The sequence below is a fragment of the Alligator mississippiensis genome, chromosome 3 (assembly GCF_030867095.1).
Source record: "Alligator mississippiensis isolate rAllMis1 chromosome 3, rAllMis1, whole genome shotgun sequence".
Taxonomy (NCBI): domain Eukaryota; kingdom Metazoa; phylum Chordata; order Crocodylia; family Alligatoridae; genus Alligator; species Alligator mississippiensis.
The window spans coordinates 254,450,481-254,476,955 of NC_081826.1; the positions used below are offsets into that span (position 1 = coordinate 254,450,481).

General features: G+C 40.4%; 1 protein-coding gene across 3 annotated transcripts in view; it reads left to right on the forward strand.

The window, feature by feature from the left end:
- The window catches only part of POLK (DNA polymerase kappa), a 64,825-nt gene extending 38,833 nt beyond the window's left edge, over positions 1-25,992 (forward strand). For 2 of the 3 annotated variants that reach the window (XM_006271955.4, XM_019482425.2), the window contains exons 5-15: positions 85-216; positions 4,648-4,801; positions 6,076-6,324; positions 8,649-8,773; positions 8,989-9,155; positions 12,452-12,484; positions 15,977-16,073; positions 20,949-21,120; positions 22,527-23,474; positions 24,319-24,370; positions 24,532-25,992. In XM_006271955.4, the coding sequence (XP_006272017.1) occupies positions 85-216; positions 4,648-4,801; positions 6,076-6,324; positions 8,649-8,773; positions 8,989-9,155; positions 12,452-12,484; positions 15,977-16,073; positions 20,949-21,120; positions 22,527-23,474; positions 24,319-24,370; positions 24,532-24,616 (2,214 nt within the window). In that variant the 3' untranslated portion in view covers positions 24,617-25,992. The remainder of the gene's footprint in view (positions 1-84; positions 217-4,647; positions 4,802-6,075; positions 6,325-8,648; positions 8,774-8,988; positions 9,156-12,451; positions 12,485-15,976; positions 16,074-20,948; positions 21,121-22,526; positions 23,475-24,318; positions 24,371-24,531) is intronic. The other variant, XM_019482430.2, reaches the window with a different exon arrangement.
- Positions 25,993-26,475: the final 483 nt, after the last annotated feature.

Sequence of the window (26,475 nt, forward strand, 5' to 3'; positions counted from 1 at the left end):
CTTTCAAATCTCTACATATTTAAATTCAGCAATACTCTATAGAATTTGATAATTTAACTCTAAACCTATTTTTTCTCTACTAAGTCCACTTCAAATTACCATGCTAGGAGATTTGGAGTACGTGCAGCTATGCCGGGATTTATTGCTAAGAAATTGTGCCCACATCTTACCATAGTCCCATTAAATTTTGAAAAATATGGACAAGTGAGCAAAGAGGTAAGTTTTGTGAGAGAACATCTTTCTAACCAACAGCACTTTGCTGTTTTGGAATTTTAAGGCAGCAGCAAATATTATTAAAATGCTCATTTAAAGGTTAAAGTCTTTCACAATAAGGTTTTGAATTTAAATTAAATATAATGTTTAAACGGATATTTTATGACTGTGAGGACATAAGGGGCCAAATTCATTATCCTTTTCAATTCTAAGGAAGTAAATAGTCAGGCTAATAGAGGTTTTCAAAATTATGTAGTGAACCAGTGATGCCAAAAAATATTATTATATCAGTAAATTCAAACCTATGGCAATAATCTAATAATGAGGAAACTAGGAGTTAATTCTAAGCTCAGAGAGAATTCTCATACAATGACCACACGGAGTGCTAATTATATAAGAGGAAGAAGCGAAGAGCATTAGTGACTTCAGTTAGATATGCTCCCAAATAAGGGACTGGGGTGCAAAGAAAAGACAGTTAGGGGAGGAAAGGTGATTATTTCTCCTTAGAAAAGTACACTCCCTTTTATTAAGATGGAAGGCACACTGCATATAATAAATACATTATGATGAATAGTTGTATATATTTAAATATTTTGTGCTCTCCTAATATGTAAATAAAATGATTTAGAGTATAATTTCCATATGGGTAAGTTACAAAAGCTCAACTTTAACATCAGTAGTAATATTTAGGGAAAAAAATTATATACTATATGATGTATGTATATATCTATATCTATATATATCATATACCAAGAATGACAAATGTATATTTTGTAGATTTTAAGTCCATTACTATTAACTTCAACTGATTTGTCAGGGATTATTTTGGCCCCAGATCTAGCTAGGGCCATCCCTAGGGGGGCCAAATTGGGGTGATTGCACTGGGCCCTGTGCTTTGGAGGGCCTCGCAGAGCCAGGTGAAGCAGTGTGGCCACTCCGCGCTACCTCCGGCTTCAAGTCCGGCCACTCGGCACCCCGCCCCCCTCCTGGGCAGGGCCAGCCTACAATTTTTTGGAGCCCCCTGCAAGATATAGTTTTGGGGCCCCGATCCAAAAAAAAAATCGTTGATTTGGATCACTGTCCCCGATATGATTCAGCCGAATCTGAAGAATCAGTGATTTGGCCATAGACACAGCTTTAAATGTTTTTTCTACATACCTTGAGGTACCAGGCATGGCTTGTGAACACTGTGAGGCTGAGGCAGATGAAGCGTCCCACAGGTGTGCAGGCCCCCCCCCCCCCCCCCCCCCCCCCCCCCCGTGTGCTCAGTGGCGAACCGGGAAGTGGACCAGAAGTACTTCCAGTCCACTTCTAGGTCTACTGGGGAGTGTGCTGGGGGCCCCCCCCCGTGTCCCTCTAGCTTGGCGATCAGCTGCAGGGGGACCCCACATGCCCCCCCAGACCCAGGAGACATCAGTCGTCAAGCTGGTGGGGCCCCCCTCGCACACTCCCCAGCAGACTTGGAAGTGGACTGGAAGTGCTTCTGGTCCACTTCCAGGTCTGCTGCTGAGTGCGCTAGGGACCCTTCTTCCCCTCCCCCCGCTCCTATGGGATACTCCATCTGCCCCAGCATCACAGCATTCACAAGCTACCTGGTACCTTGAGGTAAGTAGAAAAAACATTTAAAGCTGTGTCTATATCCGAATCGTCAAATCTTTCCAAATTGCTCCAAAGCAATTTGGAGGGTTCCAATTTGATTCAGAGAGATTAAAGGGTCTCCTGATTTGATTTGGATTTGGAGATTCAGTCACCAAATCGGATCTAATCTCCACTGAATTGAATCAGGGACTGAAGTTTCGCACAGCCCTACTGAGTTTGTTTAGGTTTCAGCTTCAGTTTTGTCTTAAAAAATACTTATTGTATAAATACCAAAACATGTTGGGAACGTGCTGGATTTGCTGATTATGTAATTGGGCTACCAAGACTTGTATATAGTTTGTTTGTTGGATAAGAAAAAACACTGAAGATTGTGTTTGTGATGATTGTTTTTCTTATATGTACCTTGTCCACTGGGACCTAGATTGAAAATAATTAAAACTGATTTTGCATTTGCAATCAAAACTTGTGCAACAGGCCCTGCCTTTAGTCAGTTTCGAAAACAGGAAGGACACATAATTGTCCTTGAAGTTTTAAGTTAATAAATTTTACTCAAACTATTAAATAAGCATTTTAACAAGAAAATTAATCATTTGTCATTTCAAAAATAGGTGCCAATTTTCTTTTGAGCATTTAGTCTAAGATGCTGCCATTTGCACTTATTCAAAAGGATGTTTAAATAAAAGGTGACTGCCATGATTGGTGTTCGGAAGTGAAGATCTGCTAGATGGTTGAAACAGGTTTAGGGACACAAACATTAAATAAATGCAGTGTAATTTTTTTAATGAAGTGAAATCTGTCTGAAATTGAAAAAAGTTTTACTATTACACAGCACTGATGTTAGCAAAATCTTGCATGTGGTTATAACAACAAATAACTTTTAAGTATAAGAAACCCCCCAACTTCTATATGTTTGATCAATAAAATTGCAATGTGCTCATGCTCTACAGTGAATTTTGTGATGACTAGTAGAACAGCAGCTAGCATTAAGGACTGTCTCTAATAAGCTGCCCACCATCCTTGACAAGTATCCTTAAGCTGTCAAGTACATTTTTGTTTTATGTATAATTAAAGACTTCTGTCAGGCAGTTTTCCTCATGTTGAATTAAACATGACATCCTTCAGGTATCTAAAACACAGAACAGCACAAGACAATAATGAATTAGATTATATCTTGCTCTAGAATTCCGTTCACCTCTTGGACCTTTTGTGCTTTGTTCAATATCTTGTGAAATTTATGACATAAGAATGTATAGTCCTTTTGTACGGATACTGCAGCAGCCTCTTGAGTAAAATATGCATTGTCCAGAGAATGTCTGTGGTTCTGACATGTATTACTGATTATCTGCTGTTATCAATGGAGAAACAGGGCACATCTGCATGAGATGCTTAATGCACAGTAGACTAATTGACTGTGCATTGCATCGTCACAGCAAAAACCATGCTATTAGGCTAACGCACAGTAGTATTAGTCTACTGCACATTAACCATCATGAAAAAAGTGTACGATCGCGCTAAAGCGTAGTAGGACAACCTACTGCACATTTATTTAGTACTTCCTTTTGCAAGTACTAAATTTAATGTGCAGTAGGCACTGCACATCAATGAATATGTAGACACACCCACAGTATGTAGGTATCCTTCTGTCTTGAAAGACAATATATTTGCGCCGAGAGGCATCAGCTTGTTAAATACAAAATATGAAGCTGGGGTGACCTCTCCAGGGTGCAAAAGCCTGGGCAGTATATATGGAGGCATTAGATTGCCCACATATTAGTGCCCCCCTCTCGCCCTTGCTGGTTTAATCCAAAGGCAAGACAGGTGCCAGTACATTTGGAAACAGTTTGCTTGCAGGAGCTGTGGAGCAAAGATCATCCATTTGTCTGTCTGTTGGGGCTCCACTTCTAGATTAGCTGCTGGAGTTACAGAGCCCAGTCTACCCTATTGTGAAGTAGACTTCAGTTCCATAACCTTTTAGTGGCATTTCCTCTGCCAATAGTAAGACTAGTACCTCCCTCTGAAGTGCTCCTTTGCCCGAAGCCATTAGCATGCTAAAGGTTGTCAGAGGCAGACCAAGGTTCTTTGGGTGAATCTGATATCTTTTATTAGACCAACTTAAATAGTTGGAAAGCAATTATTAAGCAAGCTTTTGGATTCAAAAACCCTTCATCAGGCTAAGGAAGTTTCAGCAGTTGGTGTGCGTTCTTCCTGGATGGAATGAAAAGTAAATAAGCCAGAGGCTGGGCTGGTATGCATACAAGACAGGTAGTCAGTGAAAATGTAGATTGAGAAGTCAATGGGTGAGAGACAGGCTGGAGACCGGAGGGGGGGGGGGGGAAGAAGTGGGATGAAAGTGGAAAGATACCTGGGGAGTCAGATGTCAGGCAGGTTATAATGTGTCATAAATCCAATGTCTATATTTAGTCTATGATTTTTAGTATCCAGGAGGTTGATGAAGTGGAGTTTATAGGCTCGTCTCTGGGATGTGTTTTGTAAGTTTCCTTTGAGGATCAGGACTGAGAGATTGGAGAGAGAGAAAGGTTGTCAGATTAATTCACCACCACCCAGCACTTGCCTTTAATAGTCAAAGGTACTACCGTCTGTTGTAAATTACAGTAGCAGGTAAACCTGACCTGATTGGTGGAAAAACAATAGATGAATATGTTTTGCCATGTTAGTTTATTCTATAAATTCTTATAATAATAGTATTGATGGATTCATACATGTTAAGTTGATTATGGTCAGTGTTATTATATAACTATCAGCTTAATTGCAATATACACCAAAAAGTTTTGCCACAGCAACATAATTTTAAATTATTTCCATTTATTTATTAAGGTTAGAAAAATCCTGGCTCAGTATGATCCAAATTTTATGCCTGTGGGCCTTGATGAAGCCTACCTGAACATAACAGAATACTTGGAGGAAAGACAGAACTGGCCTGAAGATAAAAGAAAGTACTTCTACAAAACGGACAACGTTACAGAAAATGGTAAGCAAATTAGTATGTTCATAAACCAAAATAAATATTATAAATGTTTCTTGCTTTTACAGTTTGGCATAACACATTTGGAATTGGTGTATACTTTAGTATGCAGATGTGCCTTCAGAGAATGATAAATCCTATTACAAAAGCAACTCACCTGAGCTCTATTTAAATGTGTTACAGGTATAGAAACATGTAAGAAGTGAAGTCTTTAAGAATACGTTAATGATTAAAATGACTACATTGGGATCTGCATGTTGAAACTTGAGGTGGAAACTCCATCCACAGTTGGATCCACCACCGGGGCATTGGGCAGACGTTTGTGCAACTTGTTTATTTATGCACAGAGTTAAAAGCAAGATTGTTATCTCCCAGCTTTTCAAAACTGTTGGAAAATCATTAAGGAGATAAACAAGGATGTCTTTCAATTCGGCTGAAAAATATTAGACCTCTTTTTTTTTAGATAAACTCAGAAGAAACAAAATAGGCAATTTTCTTACAAATTATGGGGAGCTGACATTTGTGTACTTAGACATGTCTTTCTTCAAAAGAATTCAATCTTAAATGGAAAAACTGCTATATTGTTTTATACCACTGTCAAATCCTCAGTACAGGGAACTTCCACTGAAATGAATGCTAGTTTTGTATTTTGTTGATCTGTATATCAATAACATTGATACTGGAAGTGATCTATGTGGGGGTACATTTGCACTCATGAGCAAACTCTTTAAAGTCAACAGGGCTTCTTCCAGACATAGAGATCCATTGAGCCAAAGTCACTTGCAGAATTGGAGCCATTCGTAATAAGTTTATTCTACGCTAAGGCTTCCAGGTTTTCTGGGTTTAGAGCAATTGTAGAGGCAGGACTTCTGGGTCTTTCAGGGTTCCCAGAGAGCCTGAAAATGTTTCTATTTTGGAACAATCAAAACATTTTTGCAACAGAATTTCACTTCCAGAAAAAAAAAAAATTCATTCTGATTTGGGACAAAAATAATTCAGTATTTTGAATTTTTTGGGGAAGTAAAGTTAAGTTGTCCAGCCAGTTGTAATCTGAAGATCACACCAAGATCAAAGTGGTAACATCATTACTTCTTTTATTTATTTTTTTTAAGTAAGGGGTTTTTTTTCAGCTAAATAATTACCTGAACTTTGTGCACAGAAGAAACTGAAATAGCCAGTTTGGCTTTTGTCAGAAGGTGTGTAAGGGAATCAGTTTCTAAAGTATAAACCGTTTACTAAGAAGGATGAGTTCTACATCTGTGTATTTTTCTGTATTGCAGGTAAACAAGATCTAAATGCACCTGATGAACTGAAATTGAATGAAGATGCACTCTCCTCTTCACCAATATTATTTGAAGATAACACTTCTCTAGCAGAGGAACAACCTACCACTACTACTCACCTGCACACTGAAGAACAGAGAGATCAGCAGTTGTTAAATTCAATTGTCTTTGGAACTTCTGCCGAGGAAGTTGTGAAGGAAATACGTTTCAGGATTGAGCAAAAAACCAGACTGACTGCTAGTGCAGGTACACAAATGTACATAAATAAAAATACTCTGTATTGCCATGATGCCTTCCATCCCTGCTCTCAAAGTGTATTACAAGTGTGAAAAGATAGCCTTGCAACACTCCTGCAATGTAAGCATATGTATGGATGTGTAAACTCAGGCATGGAGATTGTGCCTTGCATAAGGTCACGCAAAGAATCTGTTTCAGAGTCAAGAGTAGAAACCACACTTGGGCCTTATTTAACTGCAAGAAAATCTTTCTTTTTATCTGTTGCCTGTCATTGGTACTGAATCTACTTGTAAATGACAGTAATCATGTCATCTGTTTGTGTCCTACTTCCCTTTCCAATTTTTTAACAGTGTGGAAAAGCAACCCAGTGGACTCAGATGCTAGTCTTGCTGTGGTGCACATCATTTTTATTTAAATCCAGATGTAGAGAGCATTGCTTTTGTAAGCTTCTAATCAGGTCTAACAATGGATGCTATAGTGCATGCTGGTTAAGATAGAGACTTGTTAGCAGAGCTATGTGGATATGTATGCTGAACCCTTGTCCACCCTGTGCCTTGTTCAAGCTAGTTTTTTTAATTTTTCACTTCCTTGAGCATCAGGTATATTCACAGGTTAAAAGGGAAACAAATTATTAACTGGACATTATAGTATCTGCCTTTCAAGACAGTGGCAGTTTTAGATTTCTGCACCTTGCCCTTGCCACAACTCAGTCTGTACTACCCTTTCTGAATTTTACCGGTTTGGCCTTGTCAGAGATTACATTTCTTAGCACTTTTACATGTGCTCCGGAGGTGGTGGGAGGGGACAGTGCTTTAAGTAGAGCAGCTCCGAGAGTCACTATAATTAAAGTGCTGCCACATCTCCTGTATCAGCATTCCTGGGCTTCAAAATGGCAGCAGGAGGCATTTGAATTAAAGCTTGTTTGACAACCTATAGTTCAATCACCCCTGTCACTATTTTTAAACATGGGGACAGTGATACATGAGACACAGAAGGCTGCTGGAGTGTGGCAGTTGCCTCCGCACTCATGTATAGGCACCCCTAGAGACTTATTTCAAAAGCTGCTTTAATAGTTTCCTAAGCCGTGTCAAAGAGTTGCCAGAAGTTTGATGGCATAGGTAAGAAGAGGGGGAATAGGCAGGCAGAAGGAACTGCAGGAAATATTGTTTGTAAGAAGAGGATGAAGAAAGAGGATGGGAACAAGCCTGATGGCAACTCCACATATAATTTTACGCAGGACCCTGCAAAACCTGGAGGAGCCCTGATTCATGGCTGAAAATCCCAAATTTTATCCTCTTCCACTGTTCAGAAAATGGACACAAAACATCAAGTTTTGACACATAAATCAAAGGCAATTATTGTTTTTAAGTCTGGTAAGTTAGGAGGTTAATTGACAAAGACTAGTTATGATATATAGAATATGATTCCTAGCATCTCCAGTAATTAGCCTTTAACTTATTAAGGTCAGAGAGAAGACTTAATATATTAGTTTTCTGTTAGTCTCCTCTAAGGTTCATCTGTGAATTGAAATCTGTTCACCACAAAAAGCAAAAAATAGAAAAAGAATAAATAAAGTATTAAATCAGCCTTAATTCTCAAGAGCTATGTGTTGGTGAAGGTCTAGTATTTTAGCTTGTTAAATTTGTTCAAACTATTTTAATCTAATATCTGAACTGTGCTTAAGAGAACCCTCATTCATATCTAGACCCAAATATTTATTTCCTTTTCAGCACAAAACTTACTCTTGTAATTGAAGTTACAGAAAAGTGTGAAGGAATTAATTTAAAGGGATTGTTAAAGGAATTAATTCCTCAGCACTTAATGAAATGTTACACTTGTATATACTGCTTTTTATCCTGAAAATCTCAAGATACTTTGCAAATTCAGTCTGATGTATAACTTATATAGAAAATCCACAACTGACATGATAAAATGTAATGTAATAGTTCTCATGAGCCTATACTTGTAAAAAATGTGCTGTAGAACACAGGTTCTCAACCACCAGGCCATGGCCCTTGCTTGCTTGGCTTGGCTCTTCAGGCACGCACCACCCCCCATCGCTCACTTGGCTCGGCTTCTCAGGCTCATGTTGCCACATCCCCCCTCCCAGCCTGGCCTAGCCCCATGGCCCCTCACTCCCACCCGGCTCTGCTGCTGGTCCGCGGTTAAAAAAAAAAAAAAAAAAAAAGATTGGGAGCCATTGCTATAGAACATTAGCATAGAACATTAACATTTCCACACAGATGTAGGAAAGTCTGACATTGGATAACCTCACACTGTGGAATCTTATAGGAATAAGACTTGTGGCTAAAATAACATTTCTTTTTTTTAAGGAATTGCTCCAAACACTATGTTAGCAAAAATGTGCAGTGATCAGAATAAGCCTAATGGACAATTCAGAATTCCTCCTGATAGACAAGCTGTGATGGACTTCATCAAAGATTTGCCCATTAGGAAGGTGAGTTGTGTTGCCACAATCACTAGACAGGTGGTGCAGGAGTACTGCTGTTCTAAAAATGGATTATTTGCTTCAAAATAGTTATATTTTTCAGTAATTTGATTAATTTTAATGTTGTGTTTGGCTTGAATTGTGTTGCATGTTGCATCTCAGGCTTTCATCTGAAGAATTCGGTTTCCAACTTCATTCACACTTCATTAATTCTTCTTCTTCAGGTGCCTGGTATAGGAAAAGTAACAGAGAAGTTGTTAAAAGCTCTTGGAATTTTGACTTGCTCGGAACTTTACCAGCAGAGGGCACCGATTTCTCTCCTTTTTTCAGAAACATCGTGGCGTAACTTCATGGATATCTCACTTGGTTTGGGGTCAACCCATTTGGAAAAGTATGACTTGACATTTGTTTTATCATATTTACTTTACATTTGCTAAATGTTTTCCAAGAGTGGTTATATGCCATTAATGTGTTCATACATATTTGCTGAGTTTGACTTTAATAATATCTATCAGGTATGTATTTCACATGTATTTTGTATCTTATTGCATAAAATATCATTGTAATTTAGTATTATTATATCAAGTAACAAATGCTTAAATGCTGTACCAAATGTTAACTTTTAAAACAATTGCTTTTTAACATATTTGCATATATATTTAATATATCCTTGTTGTGGTATAGCTGTTCTGAGCATATTATCAATAGAATTTACCAAAACCAAAACTGTGTCTAGTTTCTAGAATCTGAAAAGTTTGCCAAAAATCCATAAATCTACACAACAAAATTTATAGGGCATCATTTGAGATAAATATATAGTATGTGCCTGTTGTTAGATAACTCTTAGAATCTGATAGTTATCTAAACAAAGACATTCAGAAGTGTTTGTTCCTTGTAACTAAAACACTTTCAGTGAATTATTACATGATCTTAAGACAAAAAGAGCATCATTACCTCAACTCATGTAAACTGCCATAGCTCCATTCCATCCAAGCTGAGGATCTGCTTCAGTTCTAGTAGTGCCTACTGTGTTTTGATATTTTACTTCTTATTTAATTAGTACTAGTACTGACTCTTTCATTAATTGGAGTAGCGCTTACGGTCTGTGTCTCCTCCTTTATGTCTAATCTAATCTATGATATCATATCATGGTGTTCAGTTAAGTTACTGGGAGCCTAGTTCAAGATTCTGAAATCTTTTTTCTGAATTTGGCATGCTGTTGCTTATAGATACCATTTTCAAAAGTATTGAAATACCATTTAGAAAAAACAATTTTGCACTTACCTCAAATTTTGTTGAAAATCAGTGAGACTTTAGCTTCCGCATGTCTCTGACATTTCTGAAAATGTTATTCTTTATTCACTATTACTTCTCTACCATCTAGAATGGTGTTTCTCAAACTGAGATGTGCGTGCCTAATGGAGGCAAGTAAACTTTCTGGTGGGTACTAAGAAGGAAGAATGGGAAAAGAAGGGGAAGGGGAATAAATAGAGAAGACAGAAGAAGAAAAAAATGAAGAACAACTTTTCAATATCTCTCAGGCTGTTGGAAAGTTTACAGCATGGCTGTAGTGACATAAAATGTTACTTTTGTATTATCCGTAACACAGAATCATAGGGATACACATCAGTATTACATATTTAGGGCCCTGCCACATGTTTAGGTTACAGCTGGATAGAAACCAGCTATAAAGTTTTTGCACATTTTTAAGCACTGGCTCTATTTATAGTTGGATGGACATTTTTATGGTATGATAATTACTTTGCATATGTGGCCAGTGTAAATTTATTGCATGATTAACTGGTAAATTGCATAATAAATGTAATTTGTGGAATGGGTCTTAAAAAGGCAGAGAAAGCAGGGTAGAGATGCACTTGTATAGACTAACTCAGTCAGAGATGTATAAGCTTTTGTGAGCAAGAGCTCACTTCATAAGATGCTATGAAAAGACATGCACAGCACTGGCCCTCAAATAAAGTGATTTGAATACAAAAAATGGGGATGAGAGGGAGGTGGAAGAGAGTGAGGAGGAGGGTATTTCATGAATGTGAACCAAAAAAAGTTTGAGCCAGTGATTAGCAAAATGAGAAATCTTTAGCATTGCAAAATAATGTCAGATAGTTAAAACAGATTTTTAAAAACACAAATGTTGTAAAATAGTTTTGGGACCTTTGGAATCAGAAAACATTATACAAGCATAAGCCATTGTTGTAGTATGTTTCTTCTTTTTTTCTTTAACAAAAATAGAAAATCTCAGCTTCATATGTGCCACCATAAATCTTTGTCTGTCTCCAAAATACAAGGTAAACACCACTGAATGGCTGGAGGTGACTTGTAAAAGGATAACATCATCCTTTGCCATGTTTTTTGTTTCTGTATGGTGGATAAAGAACTCTTTTTTTAATAGATTGATTGACTGATGATTGATTAAATAAGCATCTGTCGTTTGGGGCTTTTTTCCCCCTCTTTTGAAAATTAGGGTGGATAGTCTGGGGGACTTTGTTGTAATAATAACTGGGATAAATAAAGCAATAGGAACATTACAGGATATAGGAACATGAATATTAGTCCTCAGAAGGGGAAAAGATTGAGCCATACTGTCTTAAAATTTTTTATTACTATTATTTTATTAACACCTATTTAATTTAAATGGCTAGCACTTGTTGAAGGAAAACCTGTTACATTTTTAAAACCTTGCTTCTTCCAAAGAAGTTTGAGCTGAGACTTGCTAGATGTTGTTTAGAAAAAAACAGAAAAAAACACATATATTTCTGATCTTTATAGGCAAATAACAAGTTAAAAATAATTTTTAGGAAAGTCCCGAGTGTGCATTCTTTATATAATAGAAAGAAGTGACAAAGGGTCCATAAGGCAGTGTTTCAAAAAAGAAATATATCCTTCATAGGTAACCCTTTAAAAGGATGGTACTCTTGGGGCAAGTCTACATGTGCATTTAGGTGCACCTAAATTTAATGTGCATTCGCTTAACGCGCATTAAGGTAATTTAGGCTTGTGTCTACACATGCACCCATTAAAGCACTTTAACACCATGTGTGTGGATTGACATGGGACTAAAGTTAGTCCGAAATCAGTCCTTACACAGCGTTAATGCACCTTAACGCCTCTACACTTGCTTTTGCAGGTATCAAATTTAGGCACGAATAACCTAAAGTTGACATTTTTAAGGCACATTAAGGGCATGCATGTGTAGATGTGTGCCTGTAAAGCACCTTAAATTGGCACATGTAGATGCACCAGTTATGTCATAACAAAGCAATTTTCCTCTTTAAAAACAATCACTATTATATTTGTGGTTTTCGTGGACACATTGCATGACATAGGTAGGCAGGTCTTTGAAGAAAACATAAAGTATTAGCTTGTTTTTAAATCAACAAAGCCTCTGTGGTCATTAATGGATAGAGCTGACTCACACTGCAAGTGGTTAATTGTATTACAAGCCATTACTGTTTATTGCTTCAGCTACAATAGCCTCAGATTCACAAGGCAGTTTTCGTGCTGTTTTCTATTGACTTGAAATGTTAATATGGAAGATTCTCAGAAATGTTAACATTCAGATCCCATAGAAAAGATCACTACACCAGCCTGGTTGATTATAATGGAGTTATGAAAAAATAATGATTTTCTCTGAACATGACTGATGTTTTAAAATACTGGGTTTTTTTTTAGGGATGGAGAAAGGAAAAGTATGAGCACTGAAAGGTAAGCAGTTTAATACACAAACTAGTTTAACCAAAACCAGTTAGGGTAGTCATCACATTTATTTGATTAAATGCTAGAGGCTGAGACAACATATAGTACAGTATATCCCATAATTATTGGTTGATATTTCACATATATTGACACAGGTGGTTTATATGCAGCAACTTCACTCATCAGATTCAATAATCCTTGTCTTTTGCCTTAAGGGTTCTGCATAATTTTGCTTCTACCCACTTATCCACTCTCTTTTTTCTATCATCTTTCATTCAGCCTGACACCTTGAAATAAGAACATATCAAGGTTTTCTTATTATTCCATCATCTAAGACAGTAGGGGCCAACCTTTCTGGCAGGTGTGCCACATATTAAGGCCTGCACCTTCCCCCCCGCCCCCCCGTCATTCCAGTCCCCTTCCCCTGCTGCTCTGTATTCTGCTCCCCATCCCTATTGGCAGCTGTGCTCACTGCTGTCTTCTGGATCTGCTATGTATGTCACACAGAGGCTGCCCGTGGCATGCATGTGCAAATTGGCCACCCTGATCTAAGGTGGGAGTGTAAGACTTATTGCCAAGCTTAGGAAATATGGGAGGGGAGGCACAGGAGGCCAGGAGAAGAGTTATGTAAACAGCAGTGTAAGAGCCAAATTTAGAGTTTGAGTATTAGCATATTATATAAAAGGACTGGTCATCTGCTTCGGTGCAGCTTCTAAATTCTTTTCTTTTTGTCGAACTTGTTCTGCACTCTGAAGGACTATTTTTCTTCTCCACCTCAAAAGGTGCACCATCAGGAGAAAAATGTTGTATTTGTTTCTGATGGTGATGATGTGCCTTTTCCAAAAGTGGTCCACAAAGTGCATAGTATACAGTGACTAAAACTCTGAAGCTGTTGTTAGGCCTCAGTTTCGCGGAGGTATTTTATGCTACTGTAGATGCACTAATTGTAATTTGCAGTACTACAACTTACCCAGGATATCCCCAAGTACCAGGCCAGTGTCTTTTTTTTTTCATTATTCTTTCTTGCTTAAGTTCTGCCATTTTTCAAGTAAAAAACTTGTTTTTTCCACCATGATATAATCCTATGTATATGCACAACCTCTAACACCTTTGTGATTCTGCCTCAGGATCTCAATAATTTTTTCAAAGAGAAAATTGATAAAATCCAAAATAATTGTCTGATTCCCTTCCATTCTCTTTCTTTTCATCACCAAGCTTTCTTGTCAACTCTCTTCCATTTTCTAATTCCTTATCTCACTTTGTCTTCCTTCACTTTTGTACCTGTACCCCTTGTGTATCTATCCTGCTTACTGAATGAGGCAAGGGTCCTGAAAAAATAGCTTGTAATCACATAATTAAGTGTATTGCAACACATGCATGCAGAGAGTCAAGATTTAGGTTATACAGTAAAATCTCTGTTATCGGGCACGAGTGGGGAATGCGAGGTGCTGGTAATGTAAAAATGCCGGTTATCTTAAAATAATGGACCGAGTTGTGTGGGGGGAGCTTGCACGCAACAGCAGCAGCAGTGCAGGGTAGTGGATGGTGGCGGTGGCAGCGGAGGGAGGTTGCATACAACTTGCATGTGGCGGTAGAGCGGGGTGGTGGATGGTGGTGCGGTGGCAGTGCAGGGGAGGTTATATGTGGCGGTGGTGGCACGGAATGGTGGATGATGGCTGCAGCGGTATGGTGCCGGTTAATAGAGTATGCCATCTAGTAGACTGCTGGAAAATATTTCAAGTGCTTAACTTTGTAACCAGTCTGATGTTATTTTAGCACAGATTTTTTTTTAATGTCATGTTTTAGTATTAGCTTTTTGAACCAACATAGTTCAAACCAAAGAGTAATGAGCGCTCTCTTATTGTCTGTTTTAACTTATCAGCAGAGTTTGAATCTTGAGCCATCAGCATAGCCTAAACCAGTGGTTTACAACCTTTTTTTATACCAGGACCCATCTGTAAACATCAATGGCCATTCCCAGCCCAGTACCCTTTACTTCTGACCCACTGCTCCCCAGCCCGTCAGTGTGTTGGGCAGGGGGTGAGTTTGTGGGACAGGGGGTGGAGGTTGTGGGGGGATCCCATGCAGCCCCTTGCAGGCTGGAACTCTGACAGCCTGCAAGAGAAAAGGCACAGATTCCTATGTTTTTATCCTTTAAAGGAGAATCCATTTTTTAAATTTGTTGATCCATTTTTAAAGTTTGTTCAGGACACTTTCAATATACAGTAAACTCTCTGGTAACCGGCACTTTACAAGCCAGCATGCTCTGTTAACTCACATGTCGGCTTGTAAGGAAAAGTGAAACCGTAAGTGCCCACCATGGCACTTCCATTTTCTCTGAGCCCCCACGGCCTGGGGCAAAGCAGCCTGCGCTGCTGAGCCCCCACTGCCTGGGGGCATAACAGGCTGTGTGGGGCTGTGTGAGCCCGTGGGAGGGGCGGTGATGCGACGGGAGCGGTGGTGATGCTGTGGGAGGGGCAGAGGGCACCCCAGATGCAGGGGGAGAAGTGGCAGCCAGGGCCACTCAATTAACCGACATATTTTGTTATTCGGCATTCCCCATTCCTGGGGGATGCCATTTAACAGAGCTTTTACTGTATATTCTTGTGACCCACTTTTGGGTTGCAACCCACGGGTTGAGAAATGCTGGCCTAAACTACAAGAGGGAAAGCAGTAGGAGAAGGTTGTTATCCCCGAGGGAAGGAGGGTTGCTGGCAGCCGTGTGTTGGATCTGAGTAGTTGTGGGAGGCCCAGTCAGCCCCTGGAAGAGTAAAACTTCCTGTCTTACATGATGCCTAGAGTGTGGAATGAGTTGCTTTGGTGATGTGCTGTCCAAGAGTAAAGTGCGATAAAGTGGTATCCCAGTCTACCCCGTCTACCTTGCTCACATTCTCTTTCTGTCTTAGAGATGAGGGCTAGTTCCTCCTCCAATCCAGACAGACCAGAAAAGGTATTACCACAGCACTTTGGCAGAGTTAACTACAGTTTTTGCAAAAAGCTCGTTTTCCCTCTTCTGACACTAGCTTATAGTTACCTTCAAATCTTTTTCTTATCACCTTCTGTTGTTTGTTTCCAGTACTTAGCTTTCAGGTTGACTTCCTAATTCTCTTTCATTTGATGTCACACAACAATATGCCAAGAAGATTATATACAAATGTTTTGGCTGGGCGCATCAATGCAGTTTGTATTCGCATTTTCTCTTGTAAATATTTGAGCATCCTGAATCTGATATTTTAAAAACATTTTATGAAAAGTTGGACCACTAACTGTTTATTTGGTGAAGGTTGCAAACACTTTTGTTTGGTACTGCAATTGAATGTGCACAAATGTTTCTGTTTATTATAAATATTCATTCTCACTTTAAAAACATACACATAGAGCCTTCCTCTGATGCAGCTTTATTACTCTGTTCATGAAAAAAAAAGTTTTGTATGGCATATCATCCCTGAGGAATTCCAGGATGCCTACTGAAAAAAAGATTTGATTTCTATGTTCACTTAGGACATTTGGTGAAATGAACACAGCTGAAGATCAGTATGACCTGTGTCAAGAACTCTGCAAAGATCTTGCTCAGGATCTTCAGAAAGAAGGACTTAAGGTATTTAAAATCATTCTGTTCCTATTTAAAAAAATTACTTTCTCATCATTCTGAGTTCCCAGTTCCACATGGTTGTCATTAATGCTGTTTGCATGATTATGACCTACCTTCTGGCCTTTTGTTCACTGACAGTTGGAATGATATGGGCAGGATTTTCATTTAGCTTGGAAAGCTATCTTGTGAGAGCCTGTAAGAAATGAAACCAGCTCTTCAAGTTATTTTAACATGTAGCACATGTTCTGCTAAACAACTGTTTCTTAACCGAATGGGTAATACAGCTGCATAAAACAGGGATTTGTCCAGGAACCTTGCTGCAGCCAAGTATGCAATTATAAAGCATTTAAATGCTATATTCTTCCTTGATTTATTCTTAGTGGGTGCAGCCCATAACAAATTTTGTTGGTTTATGGAACATAACGGACCATATACACTTAATTTCTACTTATTTTGGGGAAAGAAAGCTTCACTTTGTTCCATGGGAACCTTCACGCTAAAGCAGAGGTGCTCAACCTCCAGCCTACTGTGCTGTCATCTGGCCTGCAGGATTCCCCAGGGGTTTGGAAATGTGGAGGTGCGAAGGGATGGGGCTGGTCCCGTGGGACCCAATCCTGGTGTTGGGGGAGAGTAGGAGGGGGCAGTGCCCACCCCTTGCCACCCATTCCCAGCCCACAGACGGCAGGGAGGGGTCAGTGCTGGTCCCTTGGGACCCAATCCCAAGGGTTAGGCTACATGGGGGGCAAGGAGAAAGGGATTTGGTGGTAGGGGTCTGCTACAGACCCCCACAGCAAGGGGAAGAAGGAGATTCGGGGCTCCTGAGGCAACTCTCGGAGACCATAAAAGCTAAAGAGGCGGTAGTCATGGGGGACCTAAACTACCCGGACATCTGCTGGGAGTCGCAGACAGCAAAGTCCCACAGCTCACGCAGGTTTCTAACCTGTGTACAGGACCTCCATCTGACACAGGAGGTACACGGTCCCACTAGGGGGAATGCCATACTGGATCTGGTAATGGCAGCGGGGGATGACATGGTAGGGGACCTCCAGATCGGTAGCCATCTGGGGGACAGTGATCACCTAATAATAGAATTCACCTTAAGATGTCGAGTGGGTAAGGTAACTAGTAGGGCGAAAGTGCTAGACTTTAGGAAAGCTGATCTCAATGAACTCAGGCGATTAGTCAAGGACACACTGCAGAGTAGGAGTTTTGAAGTGATGGGAGCCCAAGAAGGGTGGCTGTGCCTTAAGGAAACAATCCTTCGGGCACAAAGAGAGACGATCCCGATGCGAGGCAAAAGAGGGAAAGGGGCCAGGAGGCTTCCCTGGCTGACCAGAGAAATCCAGGGCAGCCTAAGGGCCAAAAGGGGAGCACATAAAAAGTGGAAACAGGGAGAGATCACCAAAGACGAATATACCTCCTCTGCTCGTGCTTGTAGGGAGGCAGTTAGACGGGCCAAAGCTACCATGGAGCTGAGGATGGCAACCCAAGTAAAAGACAACAAGAAATTGTTTTTTAGATATGTAGGGAGTAAAAGGAAGACCCAGGGAGGAATAGGACCCCTGCTAAATGGGCAGAAACAATTGGTGATGGACAGAGGGGACAAGGCTGAACTCCTCAACGAGTTCTTTGCCTCAGTGTTCCTAAGCGAGGGGCACGACAAGTCTCTCACTGGGATTGTGGAGAGGCAGCAGCAAGGCGCCAGACTACCATGCGTAGACCCTGAGATGGTGCAGAGTCACTTGGAAGAACTGGATGCCTTTAAGTCGGCAGGCCCGGATGAGCTCCATCCGAGGGTGCTGAAGGCACTGGCCGACGTCATTGCAGAGCCACTGGCGGGAATATTTGAAAGCTCGTGGCGCACGGGCCAAGTCCCGGAGGACTGGAAAAGGGCCAGTGTGGTCCCCATTTTCAAAAAGGGGAGGAAGGAGGACCCGGGCAACTATAGGCCAGTCAGTCTCACCTCCATCCCTGGTAAAGTCTTTGAAAAAATTTATCAAGGCTCACATTTGTGAGAGCCCGGCAGGACAAATTATGCTGAGGGGAAACCAGCACGGGTTCGTGGCAGGCAGATCGTGCCTGACCAATCTAGTCTCTTTTTATGACCAGGTTACAAAACGCCTGGACACAGGAGGAGGGGTGGATGTCGTATACTTAGACTTCAGGAAGGCCTTCGATACGGTATCCCACCCCATACTGGTGAACAAGTTAAGAGGCTGTGACTTGGATGACTACACAGTCCGGTGGGTGGCGAATTGGCTAGAGGGTCACACCCAGAGAGTCGTGGTAGATAGGTTGGTTTCGACCTGGAAGGGTGTGGGCAGTGGGGTCCCGCAGGGCTCGGTCCTTGGACCGATACTCTTTAATGTCTTCATCAGTGACTTGGACAAGGGAGTGAAATGTATGCTGTCCAAGTTTGCAGATGACACAAAGCTATGGGGAGATGTGGACACGCTAGAGGGCAGGGAACAGCTGCAAGTAGACCTGGACAGGTTGGACAAGTGGGCAGAAAACAACAGAATGCAGTTCAACAAGGAGAAATGCAAAGTGCTGCACCTAGGGAGGAAAAATGTCCAGCTCACCTACAGCCTAGGAAATGACCTGCTGGGTGGCATGGAAGTGGAAAGGGATCTTGGAGTCCTAGTGGACTCCAAGATGAACATGAATCGGCAGTGTGACGAAGCCATCAAAAAAGCCAATGGCACTTTATCGTGCATCAGCAGATGCATGACGAATAGGTCCAAGGAGGTGATACTTCCCCTCTATTGGGCGCTGGTCAGACCGCAGTTGGAGTACTGCGTACAATTCTGGGCGCCGCAATTCAAGAGGGATGCAGATAACCTGGAGAGGGTCCAGAGAAGGGCCACTCGTATGGTTAAGGGCCTACAGACCAAGCCCTACGAGGAGAGACTAGAAAAACTGGACCTTTTCAGCCTCCGCAAGAGAAGGTTGAGAGGCGACCTTGTGGCCGCCTATAAGTTCATCACGGGGGCACAGAAGGGAATTGGTGAGTATTTATTCACCAAGGCGCCCCCGGGGGTTACAAGAAACAATGGCCACAAGCTAGCAGAGAGCAGATTTTGATTGGACATTAGGAAGAACTTCTTCACAGTTCGAGTGGCCAAGGTCTGGAACGGGCTCCCAAGGGAGGTGGGGGTCTTCAAGAGGAGGTTAGATGAGTATCTAGCTGGGGTCATCTAGACCCAGCACTCTTTCCTGCTTATTCGATGATCTATTGAGGTCCCTTCCGATCCTAACATCTATGAAACTATAAACTATGAATCCTGGCACATGGGGCATGGGATGGGGCAGTACTGGCCCCCCAGGACCCAATTGTATCATATGGGGGATGGGATGGAGCAGTACCAGTTCCCATGGGACCCAGTCGTGGCACACGGGGTAGGATGGGGCAGTGCCGGGTGCCCAAGGTGGGATCCCAGTGCATAGGACAGGGAGGGAGCAGTGCTGGGCCTCAGCCCCAATCTGAGCCATAGACAGCCCCATCCAACCTGCAGGCAGGTTCCATGCCACTCATTTGGCCCATGGGGCCAAAACGTTGAACACCACTGTCCTAAAGCAAAGTGTAGCAAATCAAGAGTCTTACATCAGTCCCAATCAGTCCTTCTCAGCCACGGAAAGTTGTAACATAAGGAAACTGCATATTATAAAATCCTCCCATTAAGATAGGTAAAGGGCAGAATTTTTAAAGCACTAAATTGATTTGACCCATTTGGATGTAGGATTCTAAGTCAATTTGGTGGTTTGACTGTGTTATCCAAACTCATTGAATGTGAGTGAAGAAAGAGATTAATAAGTGCTTTTAAGTTTTACTATTGCAGCACTCTCAAGTAGAAGGTATTTGCTGAGAAGTTACTGAATTGCATGCATATATTTGTGCCCCATTTTGCTCCACTTGCACTGCTCAAGGTATCTTTGGCTCTAGTTAGCCTGGGGAGTGTCATTGCTGCATATGCTCCACCAACTCTTTCAATTTCCATATGTCAAGCCCAGAAATGAGGTGGAGAAACTACTCTGGGGGTGCCCCACATCACCACTTCTGGGGTTCCTTGGGGGTCCTACAGAAATGATGTGGACATGCCTGCAGGTGATGCAAGGGGAACAGACATTCATTTCAGATCCTTTATTGGGCATCCCCTAACCATGAGTAGGCATAGCTATCACTGCTCTGCAGTTCCTAGTTCAGGAATTGTTGGAGTTAATAAGAACAGTGGAAGTTGACATGCCTAGAGTGTAAAGCACATTGGCAGTATGCAACTGGCAGATGGTCTTTTGGGGACCATAGCCAGCTGGCACAGTTCAGAGCAGTCTCCTACTATTCTGCCCTAGCAGCATGTTACAGCCATGCACAGAATCCTACTGTAGGCTCTTTGACAGCCCTTCCTCCTCCCACCCCTGCCCAGCATAAGTCGGATGCAACAAGAATCTGGCCCCCTTCTTTAATGCATTTGGGCATTGACAGACATGCAGCTGACGTTCACTGTTGGGTCCTAGGGATTGGGAGATGGTTACAGTTTAGAGCGGCTATGTCTTTGCAGCCGCTCTCCCCCTCCCCCCTCCGAGGCTGGCACTGTCTTTGGAATGGGAGAGGGAAGGGAGCAGAGGGAACTTGTTCTGGGGCGGGACGGGTGGATTGGAGACCCCCAACCTCGGTATAATGAGTGTTCAGATTATCGCCCGATCAGGCATTTTTAAAGCACTCTGTAGCAATACACTTCTGTCAGTGCATGGCTGTAGCGCACTGATGGTGCAGCAAACTGGCACATCTATTATTGTAGACCCTAAAGTGAAATTCAGCTGTGTTAGAAAATACTTTGCTCTAAGAATTCTTCTCTACTATTTGCTTTTTTGTTTGTTTTCTAGGGTAAAACTGTTACTCTGAAGTTGAAAAATGTGAATTTTGAAGTGAAAACAAGAGCTTTCACCGTATTGTCTTCAGTTTCTACTGAAGAAGAAATATTTGCTGTTGCTAAAGAGTTGTTAAGAACAGAGACTGATAGTGTTGCCCCTCACCCTTTGCGACTAAGGCTTATGGGTAAAATGTTTCAAACTCTTTGTTTTTCTTTTTAAAGCTAGATACTCAAGTGTAACATAGCAGCAAACTGTGCACCTAGGGGTGACCCACAGGTACTGCATTTTCCTGCATACACATGCACCTTTCACCCTGAAAATTAGCTACTGGAAATGTGAAGAGTAGAGGACCTAACTACGCAGGTGCCCAGCTGGCTGATCCTTCTTCTTGAGCTGGATGGGCAGCTGGCAGAGCCTGCCAACTCAGCTGAGGGTCCACCTCATTCAAGAAGAGGGGCTGGCCAATTTGGCTTCAACAGGTTTGAGACGTCAGCTACCTAGCAGGCACTGCTAGCTGCCCATCTGCTTCAAGAAGAGGGCCCAGGCAGTTTGGCTCAGCCAACAGCATCTGCTGAGTCAGCTGAGGTTCAATACTGCTAAAGCCATCTCTTCTTGAGCCAGGTGGCCAGCCAGCAGCACTTGCCACATTCTGCAGTTTGGGTGTTGACAGCAGCCACAGTTTTGCTTCCTACACATTTATTACATCTGCCTGTACTTCCCCAGCAAAATTATGTACTGGTATTTTCTAGGAAAGATTCCCTCTCCCTTCATTCCAGCTTCTAAAAACAAGGTGCGTTTCTTATTCAGAGTAATGTGGTACTTGCCTTTCAACAGCAATCATGAGGACTGCTTCAAGTCAGAGTAGTTCCAGATTGCAGTACTATGCAGTACTGAATGCTGGCTCTGAAGAAGCTGCTTTACTAACACCTACCCAACCTGCCCTTATGTCAGTGTGGGGATAGATGAGCTCTTACGACCATAGGAATCTTTAGCTCTGTGGCCTTAAAGGAAGCTTTAAGCCTCTCTGTACAATAGCAAATAGTAGTTGAGTATCTGTCCCTGTCATCTTTTTAAGAAAGCAGTGCTTAAATAAGTATTCCATTTGTATTTTGACTTTGTTTTAGCTGTATTATGACTGAAGTGCCACGATTTCTTGTGGAAATGAAGTGTGCTTTGATTTTGTGACCTGAATATTCTTAAGTGCTTTTCTATCTTTTTCTTTCTTGAACCATTCCAGGGTCTATTATAAAGCACAAGTAATTTTCCAGTTAAAAATATAGCTGAAGGAGAAAATATTCCATCTAGGATTGACTCTTTTGGAGTCTGATTCTTTCCACATAACTGTGTGAAGTTTATGGGATTTCATGATGCTGATGAATTCATGGGCACTGATGAATTCATGCGATGAATTCATGGGCATTGAAATGACTAGTACAGTGATGGAAATGGCTTGCAAACCTTTAGGACTGGGTCTAAACTTAAGCAGTTGGTAACACACATTCACAAATAGGGTGGGTGTGTTAAAACTTTCTTATACCCTTTGAAGTCGGTTACAGATTTAGATTAGGTGTCTTGTTTGTCTCATTCCAGGTGTGCGTGTCTCAGGTTTCCTAAATGAAGAAGACAAGAAATACCAACAAAGGAGCATTACTAATTTCTTAAAACAAGGCAAAGAAACTACTGTTCTTAGGCTTCAACCAGAGAAATCCAATGAGGACCATTTTACAAAACCTCCAGAAACATCTCCCAGAGAGAGCTTTTTTGATAAAAAGCGAGCAGCAAGGCAAAAAAGCAGCCAGGAGCCTTTTATAAATGAAGCAGTGGACAAGCAGAACTTGCATGATATGAAGTCATCAGTAAATCCCATGGAAGAAACAGGTCCAACCGTAGGCTCAAAAAATTCTAATGAAGTGAAGAGCCTAACCTGCCCTGTTTGCTTTGAGGAACAAAGGAGCAGCAGTTTGGAAGCACTTAACAGACATATTGATGAGTGCCTCAATGGGACCCTGGTAAAAGAGAAGATAGTAACATCAAAGAGTGCAAATTCAAGGGAGAATACACACAATTTGTCTCCAGACATTAAACATAAAACCAGTGATACACATACAAAAAATAAAATGAATACATTAGTGGATGTAGGGCACCCATCAAATGTTTCTAAAAATTCTATCAGCAATTGTACAGAAGCATTTGCTATAGTACCTAGTAAATCCAGAGCAGAAAAAGAGCATAGCCTGAGTAGTGATACTTCTAGCTATTTGTACTTAGACCAGAATGTTTCTTCCAAAATTTCATTGGAAAATGCAGTTCATTGTGAAAACTCTGAATGTGTGCAAGAAACTAAGTCTTATTCCTTTACAGCCATTCAAGATGACATTCTAGTTTGTCCAGTTTGTAACTTAGAACAAAAAACAACAGATCTTGCAGTGTTCAATAGGCATGTGGATGTTTGCTTAAATAAAGGCATTATTCAGGAGTTGACAGAGGAGATAGTTTGTCCCGTTAAGAATAATATTACAGAAAATTCAAAAAGAATTGGTGAGTATTTTGGTCAAGAATGTATCTCTTTCTAAAATTAGCCAGTAAAAATAGCATATTTAACCTTGTTTTCTTCCAGATTAAACGCTAATGATTTAACCAACCTGTTAAACTCATAAACTGGATTTGTGAATTGGTTTGATATACTACTTGCTTGTTCTAGTACTATGGCTGGTTGTGGAAAATTAATTTTTGTAATTGGCTTGATAAGAAGAAAGACAAGATTAGAGACCAAACACTACAATTAAAGATGCAGTTCAAAGTACTTCCACACTAATCCATCACAAGAACTTCCAAGCTTCTTGTATGCAGTGACAATGTTGGAATGTCCTAAGACAATGTCCTAAGAACTAAAAGTTGATGGTTTTTACAAGGAAACTTCTCAAATAGCGTAGGTTTCCTAGGTATGCAGATAAAGTTTAGTATAGAAAAAATGCTGCTTTTAGGGCCTTTAAAATATTTTTTATGTAAAGGATAATTAGTTTTAAAAAACATGAATGTCAGTAGAGCATGTTGGAATCCTATGGAATTGTATTTATATAATACAGAAAACTATAATCTGTTAAAATTCACCCTTTAAATTGTAATTTTATTATAAAGGCATTGTTTTAGCCATTCATCTATATTGCATATAAATGACAGTACTAAATCTGGAGGTAATTGTGCAATGTTGTTTGCTTGTGAAGAGAATTGAGTCCAGAAGCTGCAGGAAAAAATGGGAGGGAAATACTTCTCCTGTAAATGTTACTTAAATAAATGCATTTTTTCTAACAAGTTCTGTTAGGAATGGAGACCCTATTGCATTCATTCTGCATTTTAATCAATAATCTGTCTTGTTCTTTAGGAAGCCTGGGCAAAGCACCTCAGAGTATGAATCCCACAACAGGAACAAAAAGGTAAGAGAGAACTCTCAATAGGAGTCTGTGCTCACAAACCTTAATTTGAAACCAAAGCTAACAAACAGCTCAATGCTACAAAAATTGCATAACAAAGTTATTGTCTGGTGGATTTCAGGGTTTTTTTTTTCCTTTCCTAATGTGTTTACTTCTTATTTCAGGTCTGGATTAATGCCTCCACAGTCAGCATCAAAGAAAGTCAAAACATGCAGTTCCAGTCGCAACATTGAAACATTTTTTAAATGAATACATGGCAAATTATTTTATATGAAGACTTTCATAATATTTTATGATTACAGATTAGTTTGGTATAGGTAGTGGGTTTGGACTCTGATTCCTTTAATTTTAGAAGCATTACAAACCCCATAAGATGAAAACAATCCTTAAGATAGAGGAACGAGCAGAGAGATCACTCAAATTATTATTTATTAACTAAATTGTGTTGGGGGAGTGTGTGATGGCAGTAGGCTTTGTTTTGTTTATCTTGAAAATGTGGAGATGCAGGATTCTAGAGTCAGGAGTAATCCATCTTCGATTGATAGTGACTGATAGTAATTACGTGATGGTACTTGGGTTATGGATAATCAATGAAAAATGAGTTGGGCTTAGTTCAGTTCATGGTAGGGAGATAATAACAGCTCAAAGCACGGGCACACATTTGTATGTTGATTAATAATCTCAAGAAAGAGGGGGAAAATTTAAGGCTGAATCCGTCTTCCATTAAAGACAGTGACTCCAGTATGAGCTGCTGGGCCAGGCTTGAAGAGGTCAATCCTAAATGTTGCTTAGTGCTTGTATGATATGTTGAGTGGTCTTAATTTCCAATGACTTCAAAAGCCTTGCCATAATGATGGTTTACTAAGCATGAAAAGTGGGATGCTTCCAGAATAGGCTGAGTTGCACAGTCTGCACTTCACTTCTACTGGAGATATAGAGAGCTTCAGTTTCCTGTGCAGTCATTAATGACTGCACTTTTGAAAAGTACTAAATTCACTTTAATAAAAATAAAGGCAAATATAGTGCAATATTAATATGAATCATGCTAATATGCATGCTAAAATAATTGCTCTTGATAAATTAAGAAAGGAAATGACCTTCCTATTGATTACATTTTTTCTTTCTTTATGAAAAATGTATGTGTAATTCTGTATAAACCACGTTTTTATGGCGATTTGTGACGCAGAAAGACATGAAGCAAAATTATTTATTGAAAATGTTATATTTACATTATTTCCTCAAATTTCAGCATATTTAAATATTTAGTGTTTATAATAAAGTGTGCCTATAATGTAATATTTTTTCAAGCATACCATTTTATAAAAGTGTTGCAATTCTTGGATTTTTTTTTTTTAAAACTCACCGACCTAAAAATTATCATTCAAAATCAGCCTAATCACAAAAGAAAATGTCAACTACAAATGCATTTGCCCATATTAGCTATGTGGGGACTAATTTGGTTTACAAAAAAAACATGTTCTACAGGATTTGTTTTATGGGTGTGGCTGTGCTTCAGTTTACATCTGTCTAAACAAGATGTATTAACCCTCTATCTAAATTGGTGGATTACTAAATTTTGTGTGTTAATATGAGGCCTAGTTCTATTAAAAAAGTATAGAACCTGATTGTATTCTTGGGTTTTTTTTCCTGTGATTTATAGAAAAAGATGTAACAATTGTAGCACATAGTTAAGAGAGAAGGAAACAACACAGCTGTTGAACAAATGAAATTAATCCTTTTGGTCCTGGCAGTTATTTTATAAACTGAATAAAAATGTGGTTATTCTCAGCATAGAAATAAAGTGTACTCCTCATGACAGAAGAAAAAGTTAGCTTTTCCTACAGACTTGGAGACCTGTGGGTTATCTTCTGGTACCAGTGGAAAATTTAGCTGCTTTGAGGGAAAAAAAAAAAGGGAAAAACTTTCTTACTTGCAGAGTAGTAAAGCACTGGAACAGGTTACCCAGAGAGCTTGTGGACTCTCCATCCTTGGAGGGTTTTAAAACCAGGCTAGACAAATCCTTGGCTGAGATGATTGTTGGGGCCGGTCCTGCTTTGAGCAGGGAGTTGGATTAGATGATGTCCTGGACTAGGGACAGACATTCAAAG